This window comes from Thunnus maccoyii, chromosome 19 (assembly GCF_910596095.1).
Source record: "Thunnus maccoyii chromosome 19, fThuMac1.1, whole genome shotgun sequence".
In the NCBI taxonomy this organism is placed as follows: Eukaryota; Metazoa; Chordata; class Actinopteri; order Scombriformes; family Scombridae; genus Thunnus; species Thunnus maccoyii.
The window spans coordinates 6,958,897-6,971,701 of NC_056551.1; the positions used below are offsets into that span (position 1 = coordinate 6,958,897).

The 12,805-nt window shown below is 40.9% G+C and overlaps 1 protein-coding gene across 2 annotated transcripts in view; it reads left to right on the forward strand.

Annotated features, from left to right (window-relative positions):
* The first annotated feature begins 242 nt into the window (after positions 1-242).
* dpysl2b (dihydropyrimidinase like 2b) overlaps positions 243-12,805 on the forward strand; it is a 30,523-nt gene continuing 17,960 nt past the window's right edge. The window contains exon 1 of one of the 2 annotated variants that reach the window (XM_042395734.1): positions 243-665. In XM_042395734.1, coding sequence (XP_042251668.1) covers positions 399-665 — 267 coding nt within the window. In that variant the 5' untranslated portion in view covers positions 243-398. Of the gene's footprint in view, positions 666-3,026; positions 3,437-12,805 lie in introns of those variants that run through there. The other variant, XM_042395735.1, reaches the window with a different exon arrangement.

Below are 12,805 nucleotides of genomic sequence, written 5' to 3' on the forward strand. Positions count from 1 at the left end.
ATATGCTGGTGAAGTCGCACAAGGATATTGGCAGCAGGCTAGAAGCTCATTTAGACTCATGAGTAAGCAATTCAAAACTGTTTGCTGATCTGTTACAGGAGGAACAGTGGCAGACGTTCATTTTATTATATCTCCCTTCAGTATCAGACAACAGCCTACATAGGTTTATGGTGCATTTGCTCTTTCTACAGTGGGAGTGTTTTCATGCAGCATTAGCCTTACATATTTTTTCCGCTTTTGTCACAGTGCGACCACCTGCGCTTGAATACTGGTAAAGGCGGTGGCTGTCCAGGCGTGCGGAGCTGAAGAAAAAAAACAACAAGAATACAAGACGCGGAGACTCGGAGCATCTGTGCAGCTACACCGCCTGAAACCTCAAACCCCCCCGCCTGCAAGGCATGTCGACCGCCGGGGAAGTGCCAGCCTTCTTCAAGAGCATGGGCTCTGACAGCCCTGCCAGGCCCCGGCAGAAATTCTGTGGCGTTTTCTGCCCGGTGGAAGGCTCCTCGGACAGCAAGACCCTGGACTTTGATGCTCTCTCGGCGTGCAGAGGCAAGAGTGACGGGCGAGTCATTGACCGGCAGACCGACATCTCCCAGCCGAGGAGGGTGGAGATAAGGGAGAGCACGGGGAAAGAAGCTCTACAGAATCTGGATGATAAAAGGGTAATTTTCTTCATTTTGCATGCTCATTCTCTCTTTTGTCTGTCTCAATCTGTCTTTTTTTGTGTCTTGCTGTCTCTCCAGCTGTAATATCTGTCATACAACATTGCACAAAACTGCGCCATTTCCATCATAAAGTATTTCAATTATAACCTTTGCCACTCGATTGAGTTTGCTTACAGTCAGTGTATACCAGACAACTTGCCCTGACTCCATTTCCCAGAAAGCACTGTGATGTAACAGAATAGATGAAGGACCCACCATCAAGAGCTGCCAGAGGGAGTGGCTCCTGTTATTTAGAGCTGACATTAGTGATGATTTTTTCCTCCCTTCTGCTGCTCAGTACAGTTAGTTGGCTGATAATGCAACACTGCAGCAGAGTGTGTGTCCAGGAGCTGCTGAAGTGTGTCCTTGATCAAAACAGCAAACCCCTGCTAACTCAGTGCTAGCATGTCTGAAGGAGAAAAATCTGCAAAAAAGGTGAATATGAATCATCCACCCTGCCTGGTTATAAACGACACATACACACACACACATGTGAACACACACTGGTGAATGCGCACATGATGTAATGCATGGTTGCAGCATTATTGTGCAAAAGGTCCCCTGGGCGTTCATGCTCTTTAACAGCAGAACTGAGGGTGTGGAGCTGATGGCTCTGACTTGCATGACTTGCAGGAAAAATCTGTCAACTTTTTTTATTACTGCTGGTTCAAACTCAAGTTGTTCTTGGGGTTTTATTGTGACTGTGGCACTAACAGTATCAATACATCCTTTACTTAATATTTAAGCACCCAGGATGCTGTTAAAAGCTTTGGGGTAGTGGTGTTGAGCCCTGGTATCATGTTACATATTGATTGGAAGCGTTAGCCACACAATCCACTCATTACTGACTCTCTCTTATCTCTTACATCAAAGTCTGACATGCTTATTCTACTCTTCCCTGATATAAGAATATGCACATGGAAGTAATCCATTTGTTGTTGCATATCAACAATAAAAGACAGTACATTAAATGATGGGATATTTAAAGCTAGCCAACATCTTAGGTCCATGCTTGATTAAAAAGAGGGAGAGAGAGAGAGATAGAGAGAGAGAGAGAGAGAGAGAGAGAGAGAGAGAGAGAGAGAGAGAGAGACATTAGCAGACTGCAAAGATCTACATTTCAGATAAATGATGGACCTCAGATAATAACTTCTTGGCTCATATAGAACATTTTAAAAATTAATTTTTCAACGTCAAAGTATTATTGCATTTTGCCTCTGGAGCAAAGACATCAGGCCTATTGAGCATTAGGTTATTGGATTTCATCCAGAGCTCTTCTCTTATGAGAAGCCTCAATTGGGGCTTCAAAATAAACCAAATATCAGATAGGTGTGTGCATATACTGTATCTGGCTTCTGTGATTTCTGTCATTTAAGAAAAAAAGTAATATTTTATGATTTCGCTTTTTATAATGGACAAAAACAAAACAAAAACACACAGTGAACACTCAATTCAAAGAAACAATAGCAGCATGAAAAGAAAAAATTTAAAAACGATGCATATACTCATATACAGTACATACAACCACATATATACTGTACATATTGCTACATATAAAATATCCATTCCATTATATATGTTGATGTGTGGACATGCAGCGCAGGCCCAGCACTGCAGTATAAACCCACATAAATTATCTGCAGTGATGAAAGTGCAAGGACATGGTCACAGTATATAGGCTACCTTAACATGATAAATAAATGTATAGCCACCTATCAGATACACTCACATCTATGTTTAGCATTTATTAAAAGAAGAGAAACAAAAATACATAAACTCATCAGTTTGTAACCACAATTTACTCCTAAAACACAACTTCCAAATCATCATATTGCTCAGTGCTGCATATATATTTATACAATACACAAACATATGATCAAACATGATATCAAAGATCAGCTGCTATGCAAGTTTATTTTTCTTCAAACTGTGGAAAAAATAAATCCCATCATCTCCTTATATTGTTTCACTTTTCTACACTTCCTGTTCTTCCTGGTCCCAACAAGTGACACTTATTGTTAATGACATCTTGAAACTATCTTGGGACAGTTGAAATCTTCAACAACAAGACTAACTGGAGTTCATTTAAACTGGAAACAGGTGTAATTAGTATCTCACTCTGTGCAGTGGCTGAGTTTAGCATGTTTTATTTTATTTTTTTTTTTGGAAGAATTCAGACTGAGACACAAACAGACTGAGTGACTTGAGTTAAGATGGCTGCTGGGTGTTCCTTGCAGCGTTCATTTGTTCGGTCGGTGGATGTTTGCGGTCTGCACTCTCTGCCTTCCCTAATCCAAGGAGAGCAATTGATGGCATTACTGGCTCTCTCCTGTCAATGGAGCAGGGCGAGGCTCTGCGCATGCTCCGTGGAGTTCTTTTATGTGGAAGAGGCTCGGCCGTGGTCCCTCCCTCCCCTCTTGTCTGACTCCGTCTGGGAAGGAAAGGTTTGGTGCATCGGCGGAGACCGGGAGGCTGCCAGGACGCGATCCGGAGTTGAGAGATAGTTTGGGGTTTTTCTTTTCTTCAAATTTGTGGCCTCCCAAGGATCAACTGCGACCATCCCGGCTGCTCGTTCCCCCTCTTCATCATCATCCTCCTCGTTTCAACCCGGCGACCAGCAGTAATCCGCACATCCCGTTGCACAGATAGCGGTCCACGGCGCAGCGCGAGACGAACCACCGGTGAAGATGTCTGGCTATCAGGGCAAGAAGAACATCCCCCGCATCACAGTGAGTGTTGGGACAGTTTTGATGTTGAAGTAGCTGAGAGTAAATCCAGTCTGGTGTCCGGTGTCTGGTCGTGTGGGCCTGCGGGTGTGGGCGCAGGATGTCACCGGAGCGGCATGGTCCCTGCGCCGCTGCGCTCCGCGACACAAAACCTGCGCTCAGACGTGAAGGATACGACTGCACAGCGTGGCTTTTTTAAATGCATTTTGCAGATGCATTTCGGATTTAACGTGAAATCTGTTTCACTGAGACTAAACGCACGTTAGGATCGATCAATCGATGAGGCCACAGATCGCGTGGTGAGGCTGAAAATGTGATTTTTTTACAGCATCTTTGCGACAAGTGCTCATCTCCCGATAAAACAGATCTGACATTTAGTCTTAGAATATTCATTTCTGTTTCAGGTTGACATTCAGTGTCCCATTCTTTGTCCGTGGTTTGTCTGACAGTAGAGATTTCACGCCGGTGGTCTTTGTTATAGACGGTGTGTCTGGTAGCCGGGTATCACTGCACACCAACTGGTGGGGGCAAATGCTTCCCCGCATCCGCTCTATAAAGCTCAGTGCCCGGACGGTTTTTTTTCACTTTGGAAAAACAGCCTTCGATTTTTTAAATTGTATTTTTAGAGCGCGCGGGAGACTTTAAGGGCACATTAATGGTGTCACCGTAGGCAGATTATTTCCCTGAAATCACAGCGGAGCTGCAGGGATGGTGGTGCTTCCATGGAAAGTAGAGAATAGGGAGGGGAAGGGAGGGGAGTCAGGGGAAGGGAGGGGACAGTGGGTCCTATTTCCTTCCATGTTTCACTCTCAGCTGTGTAATGACGGGAATATGTATATAGGCAGAGCTGATCAGTAAGGAGGTCACTGTCTTTCCGTTCTGATTGGGTGAAGTGAAATAATTGGGTTAAAATGTCAAAGAATGACATGCGGATAAAAAGATCTATGGATGGAGCTGTGTGGTCTCAGGCTTTTACTACAGTTGTGAGGGAATGCTTTGTGCAGATAAAAAGATGCATTACTACTCTAGATATCATTTGGCTCATACTTCAAAGGGCTTACCAGAAACAGGCCGAGGGGCCCAAAGGGTCTGGTGGCCCCTAAGGCAGAACCTGATTGATGTTAACTAGTGTATCAGCTCAGTCAAAAGTCCCTCTGAAAAACTCAATTTGAAGAGGCCACAACAAAGAAGCCATCATCAGGACACTGGCATGATATGGGTGGGGTGGCGGCTGCTAGGCAGGAAATCCCAAAGTCATTCTCATTCATACTCATTTATTTATTTAACACATGCAGAGGCCTTCACCTGTGTCCATTCTGCACCTCGTGGCCATCATGCAGACAGCGCAGCCAAAGAAAACCATGTCTGAAATGACCTAAGTGTCGGCCAGGCTTCCTGTCTAAAATCTCAACAACACTTCGTGTGTCTTGTGTGTCAAACAAGCTGATTGTTTGCTCCGAGACTTTTAGCCGAGAATCAGATCTGAAACAGAAAATGAAATTATGTTCATGTGATATACAAATTTGTACAAGTATAAAAAACAGTACAAAAACATCTCTGAGTGACAGTTGTGCACTAGTGCTGAAAAGATAAGACGATTAATTGATTAAATGATTGACCGAATATTAGTTGATATCAAATTTGATAATTGGTTAATTGTTTTAAAGTGTTTGGTCAAATAAATATTCCAAACATTGTGTTTTCAGCTTCTTAAATGTGAGGATTTGCTGTTTTTTTCTGTTTTATTTCATTGTAAATTGAATATCTTTGTGTTTTCGACTATTGGTCAGACACTTATGACTGACACGGTTTGTCAGAAACAAAATTCTGGTAATGAATCAAAACATATTTTGGACAGTGTTGATATCACGCTGTCTTTGGTGAAAACAGACAGCCTCTCAGGTGAATCTTTTTCCTCCTAAGCCTCTTTCTTGAGAGCGCTTGAGACGCAGCAGCCAGTTGGTGGAGAGATCAGAGGATTAGACGGGGTTGTAGTTTCAACAGTGATTAGGTCAGACATAAATGGATAGACTTCCTATTCTTGAACCTTGCATGAAAGAAAAAAGGGGGTCAGAGGCAGAACTATTCCTTTAAAATGTCTATTTTTCTTAAAAGCTGAGGACATACATGCTTCTTTTTATACTGTAGCTCGGTCATACAGTTGTGTACTTTCATATCAGGGAGGAGCGTGATAAATGTGTTGCATGAGACTGTCGCTGCTGAATAGGAGAGTGTGTCAGTGACTTCCTGGATTTGACTTTTCTAGCTTGTCCTGGGTCTCAATCCTGTGTGCTTCAGGTAACAAAAATATTTCTGTAACTGCTGGGCTGCTCGACTAAACAGGCGTCAGTGTGAAGAGCGGGTAATGGATGAGCATATTAAAAACCAAACAGAGGCTGGAGAGGAAATGAATGAGGTTAAATTCAATAAGAACTAAACAGGAAAGGCTGCAGCAGTGACAAAGGAACTGTGTGTTCAATGTCTTCCCGCATAAGCCAATCAAATTTGGAGTTTAGATTAGTGTATATATTGCTGAATTTAAATGATTAACCCACCTTACTTGCTCTCCAGTCTTCAGGGTGGAGCACTGATGTCTATGTAACAGTAGAGCTGACTGGTCTGTCTTAGCCAGATGGAGTTGGGTCAGCTGCACAGGCAGGGAAGTACTTAAGGCAGCTCTCATCAAATATGAATGAACCTCCGCAAGTTCACCACCTGGGATTGGAGCTCCTCTTTGACTCATGCCTATTTGTGATTTTAGATTCAAATTCAGCGAGAGCAGAGTTGAGAGGTGTACGACAGAAGCGAACGTCGAATCAGAAATGGCCGCAACTAATGATTAATACATCGTTTAGTCTTTAAAATGTAGAAAAAATAGCAAAAAATGCCCATCTCATGATCCCAGATCCCAAAATGACACTTGTTTTGACAAACAGCCCAAAACCCAAATGTATGTAGTTTACAATTTTAGTGCTGAAATGATTAGTCAAATAATCAATTAATCATTCAATCATTTTAATCATGAATGAGTTGTTTAAGCCATTTATGCAAAACATCTACTTGCTATGGCTTCTCAGATGTGCAGATTTGCTCTTTGATTTCATTTATTGAATTAGCTTTTGGACCGTTGGTTGGACAAAACAATGAATTGGAGACAACATGTTGGACTCTTGAAACATGTGATATGCATTCCTCACAATTTTATTTGACATTTCAAACATGAAACAACTACTTCTTTAATCCAAAAAACACGCAAGCGATGAATCATAATGTCAGTTGCAGCCATAAATGACACAAAAGAGAAAAAATGAGAAAATCCTCACATTTGAGAAGCCGAAACAAATAAAAGTTTGGTGATTTTGCTCAATAAATGAGTTTAACGATTAAGTCATTTCTCGTTTAAGTCATGTGAGATTTTCTCTCGATTAATTGGCTGATTGTTTCAGCATTAGAGTCGAGACAAAGTTATTTTTGCCTCACACAAGAGCAGTTTGCTTTGCAGCACAGTGAAGGATATAAATACAGATGAAAGCAAAGCAAAAATCAAGAACAAACAAGGCATTTTAGTGAAGTGAAGCCACCTTAATGTCCATGTTAAGGGAAGGTAAAAATAGATTCAGGCTATAATAAGACTGCCCTGGATTAACGTCTGTGTGGCTACAATCCTCAGTGGATGAGAGATCATCAGGCAGTCTGCTAGTATACCTGTTGTACAGTAGTTGTCTCAGGTGACATCTCAGTGTGTGTGCAGTAACTGTTAAGGTCTCTTCAGCCTGTTCATGCTGTTATCTCACAGTACACAGCAGTGCGGGGCGCTGTCTCTTCACACATCAAACACAGCATGCTGGTTTCCCAATCACCCCCCCACCAGCCGAACCTTGTTTTTTTTCACGCTCAATGTAATCCCGAATTTCCCTCCATTCATAAAGCCTGACATCAGAGAAAATAGGCAGTGTGTCTGTTTGTGTGTGTGTACATGAACTTTTTCATTAATCAGCCCCTAAACAAAGAAGAAGATTGTTCAGTAAAGTTTGTAACAGGATCACAATGCCTCTGGCTGTACTATGTCCCCGACTGCAGAAAGAGGTCAAAGAGGGGAGTTTTCCAGATAAACAGAGAGTTTAAGGTGATTTCTTGCAATCAAAGAAATTTCAGTGTGAAACTTTTAGGCAAGGAGAGATATAATTAAGATTTTTAAGTTTAAAAAAAGAGAATTTAAGGGATTTTTTCAATGATAAAGAAACAATTAAGGCAAATCTTTCAGTCAAAGAGAGAATTTATGTGAATTTTTCAGAGAAACCTTAAGTGAATTCTTCATCCTTTGAAAACTATGGATTTCTCTGATGTTAATCAATACAAGAGGGTCATATCCATCCAAAGCTCCTAATATTTGTTTTATAAACAAACCACTTTGTGCTGTGTTTTGCCAAGATGTTAAGTTGCACATTTATCCCCTTGGGGATTTAATCAATTCCTGTTTTGCCAGTTTTTGAAAGGGCAAGCGTTATATTTTAAATGTATAACAGTCAACATTTGTTTTTACAGCACATGTCAGAACGTGTATGGAGATGATTTCGCTTGCAGGCTGGTTTTTGAATAATCCAGGACACACATAAATCATAGTGCTGAATGTCTGACCTGGCAACGTTCTCCACCTGACTTCACAACTGTTCCCAGGATATTTTCCATTTGGACAACAACACATGGCGTTGCCGGGTAACACTAGCAGACGTTTTCACTGCGCCTGAACTGATTTTGTCCTGATTTCATGAAACTAAGTCCTTTCAGGCAACAGGCGCACCTTTTTTTTCTGCAGAGTGTTTTAGTTTTCACCTGGTGCTGCAACTGTGTCATATGAAACAACGAATTGATCTGTCAGGCTGTAAAAGAGAAATAATCTATACTGCCACACTGCATCATTGTCGATCTGTTTCTCATATTCAGCAGCTATTAGCATTAGCACTAACTAAACAAACATATAAATATGTTTGTTTAAAGCTGCTGTAATGAATATTTTTATGTATAATGGGTCAGACGTGCATAATGTGAAAGGGGTCGGGTTTACTACATCAAGATTATAAGGTGTTAATGTGTCAATGCTGTGTTTATAGCTTGTTTTGCTGCCCCCAGGTGGTCAAAAAATAAATGAATGCAGGTTTAATGAGCAGCAGAGGTTCTCAAACATTTTTTGTCATGCTCTTTTTTGAAAAAATAAATACTGTAAATTCATGCCCACAACCCCCCTGTGACCCAATTACCTTCCTCAACCATAACTGATTTTGTTGAAATGACATTGTTAAGATGTAAATGAAGAAGCCAGATTTTTTAGAAGCTCTCCTGCTTTGTTGATACTGAACTCAAGAAGAATTTTTAAAACTGTCAATGATTCGTCCATTTTGTAATTTACATGTTGTTTTGCTGTCTGAATAAATCATGTAACTAACATTTTAATAGCCTGGCTAGCATCAGAGGACTCTTTTTGTTTGTTTATTGTTCAAAGCAGATTCATTCCACTTTATTTCCGCTCCACATTTTTCCTTGCACAACACCCACCCCCACCCTCCCACCCCTCACCGCAATGCTTCTATGTGCTCCAAGTGACGCCTCCGGTTTTAGATAAACCTTGATGTTTTCTTGGAGGAAATGGAGTTGAAGGAGGTCAAGATGGCAGGTTAAGGATTAATGAGGGATCACAGATTGTACAAATTGTTTCAAAACTGTGGCTGCCTTCCCTTTCTGCTAGTCAAACTGCAACTGCATGTCCAGTTGCATATGTCATCTGGTATGATATATACATAAGCAAGTATTGTAGTCTGGAATGGAAACACAGCAGTTTAGTCACAGTGAACCCATTGAGCTGCGTTCACATCCTGTTCGTGAGGCTGTAAGAGGTTCCCATGAAGGAAAGGTCACTGTCATGTTTGGCACAGCTCCAGTACAATCAGACACACTCCAACCCCCGCGAGGGCCAATAGAATTACATAATTATACAAGTCTGGATTCATGGCAGCTAAAAAACTGAACCTTTAAAAGACAATAAAACTTTTTAATTTGTCAGATTCTAACTCTACCTCATTGAGTAACCCAAAAACTATCCCCTTTTTTATGGATCAAAAAAGAGAATTTTTTTTTGAGAAAAGATAATTTTGTCTTTTAGTCTTGGCTCATGCGGGTTCAGGTCTATGTAAAAATATGAGCTTTGAATCAAGAACCATAGTCTCTTGGCAAACTCCAGAAAGTAATGTGATAATGACAGTCGTGATGAGGCACATGATGTAACGGCATATTTCAAAGCAGTTGTTGGGATGAGAGCAGGCCAGCAGTGGGCTGGAGTGAGGCCAGTCGCTCCACCAGAGCAGTCTGCTCCACATACATCGAAGATTACCACATGATCTATTTGCATTAGTTTCGTCAGTGCTGTCAGAGCGTCGCCACACCTTTCAGATGACAACTGCAAAGCATTTTCCAGACCTGCTGCAGTCAGCAGAAGTCCTCAAGTGTATTTGTACTGTTAGATTGTGCACTGCATGTATGTCTTCCCTCCTCTTCACTGAAAAGCTATGAGTGTACGGCTGCCAACATAATCAGTTTAAGAACAGTTTTTCTCTAAAACACAAGGAGGATATGGCTATATTTGCTATCTTGCATGTTGTGTATTTATTTGTCTGGTTACTGTATAGATCAAAGAAGATAAGATACACTTATTGTCTCAAACAAAATGTGTCATGGACTGAGACAGGGCTGCAACTGTTTTATATTTCAAGCAAGAAACGCTTTCTCTTTTAAACTGGCAAAACAAGATTAAAACAATTTACGGAGCTTTATGAGGTGTAACTTAAAGGTGCAGTGTGTAGGATTTAGTGGCATCTAGTGGTGAGGTTGCAGATTGCAACAAACTGAATATCCCTCCCCTCCCCTTCCAAGTGTGTAGGATACGTGAAAGTCCCTCTCTAAAGCCAGTGTTTGGTTTGTCTGTTCTGGGCTACTGTAGAAACATTGCAGCGCAACATGGCGGGCTCCGTTGAAGAGGACCCGCTCCCTATGTAGATATAAAGGGCTCACTCTAAGATAATGAAATCACAACTATTCTTATTTTCATGGGATTATACACTAATTAAAACATACATAATGAATATTATATTCCATTTCTGCCAAGTCCGTTCCACTAGATGCCACTAAATTCTACACACTGCTCCTTTAAAGGTGCACTCCATGGATTTTACACATGAGGTTCAGTTAACTCGTCACGAGGAGCACCACTCAACATGTGAAAGCAGTTGTATAATACCTTCTATGGCTCTGGAGGGAGCTTTCCAAACTTTGAAATATAACCCTGATTATGTCAATCGAGTTATTTTTATTTATTTATTTTTTAAATCTCAGTTTGGGCTTGAGACTTTTTAACAGAAAGCCTCTGGAAGTTTGGGGCTTGAAATAATTGGGCATTTGGGAGGCAGGGAGGGTATGAAATATGCAGAATTACGGGAAATGTAGGATCCAGTGTTTTCGAGCTTGATCCATACTAGGGATTAAAAGTCAGGATATTTCGGGCTCTGCTGCTTCAATTTTGACCATTCTTTTTTTTAACCTGTTCGTTGTGAGTCCCCCAGCTTTGTAGAAGTGCTGTTCTAAATTGCTGAAGTGTACCTTTAACATCTCAAGTACTCAAACTGGATGCTAAAATATATCTAAAGTATAACGTTTTGTTTCAAAAATAGGTATATATAGGCTTTGGATGGATATGACCTTTCCATATCTGTTTACATCACCTGACAAATAGTTCTAGGCTTCAAAAGATTAAGATTACAATTATTTATTGATTTATCTGTCAATTATTTTTCTGACTCATTGTTTAGTCTATAAAATGTCAGAAAATTGTACATGTGTGTGACCAACAGTCCAAAACTAAAAGACATTCAATTTACAGTGATATAAAACAGGGAAATGCAGCATATTTGAGAACCTGGAACCTGATATTTTTTTTAAATATTCGCAAATAAAACAACAGTAACATCTAAAACAGATAGAAAATGTCATATTTTAGCAAATTCCACCTGCTCCTGGTCCTGCAGCAATTAAGTTTTATTTGTTCTACATCTGTGGCAGAGAACTCTGATTATTACAATATGAGTCTTGAATATTAAAATACCATGAAGTAATAGAGCTGTATGTGCTGGTTCAGATGCAGGGCGGGGTCTGCCTGGGAGCCTTTGCAGAGCAGCAGTTGTGCTCGGGGCCTGGGCTGCTGGCCGGGCGGTAGCTAGCGGCAGCGGCTCAAACAGAGCAGCCTTTGTTAGCCGGGGATGCTGGAGTCCTTGTGACCAGAGCTGCCACTCCCTTTTTGGACAGAGGGCCCCAGCCGCCGGGGTGACTCGAGTGAGGGACGGAGGGGGTGAGGGGCTCAGGGTGGGAGGTTGTGGAGGTGGCAGACACCCTCCCCCCCTCCTCTCCCCTGCACAGAGACAAGTGGCACAGCGGCAGGCGTGGATGATTGATTACATGCTCCGCAGTCTGATTGGTTCTCTCTCATGTCTGTTACTGCGACACAAACACATGAGGAGGACAGAGGGGTGTGTCTGCAGGCTGGCTGCTGTCCTCATTGTTTCACCAGTGAATTCTTCCTCTAATTTTATTATTCAGGCAGAGCGGGAAGCAACCACCAGCAAGAGAAGCTGTGATAAACATTTACACTTTCTGTTTCTGCTGTGAAACATGCTGAGCCTACTCACTCCTCTGGACAAGACCACCTAGAAGTTTGTTCTTTGTTTGGATTTAGAGATAAATGTTAGAAATAAGGAAATTCTGGCTGGAGAGAGATCACTTTTCTGATATTATACTGTTGTGCATCTACTTTGAGTAGCTCCATACAATACTCTAAACAGACAAAATATTCCATGCAGACCAAATACAGATCATGGTTGTTTACATTTTCAATCTATATCTGCTGCAGAACTGCACTACTAAACTGCTGCAATTAAGTAAAGTAGTGACAATTTTCTCTAAACTTAACATGAGTTAAAGACTCCCTACCTAAAATAAAAAAAGTTAAAAAGTTAACAAAAATACACAATTGGAAAAAATAAAAGCGAGAAGAAAAACACTTGAAACTGGTCAATAAATCATTTTATTTTTAATGAGTCACTAGGTTTCACAACAAAAAAGGATTATTTATTTCTATTACCATGTCATGTATTTTCTTTCTTGAAGAAATAAAATGGTGAACTGAGACCTTGAGATTTTTTGCACTTATCTGTACTTAAATCGGTTGCAGTAAATTACAAAAAATGTGTACTGTAGTCATTCATCAAGTAAGTACAATAAAAACATATGAATGAATAAATAAATAAATACAACTGTATGGGATCATATTTT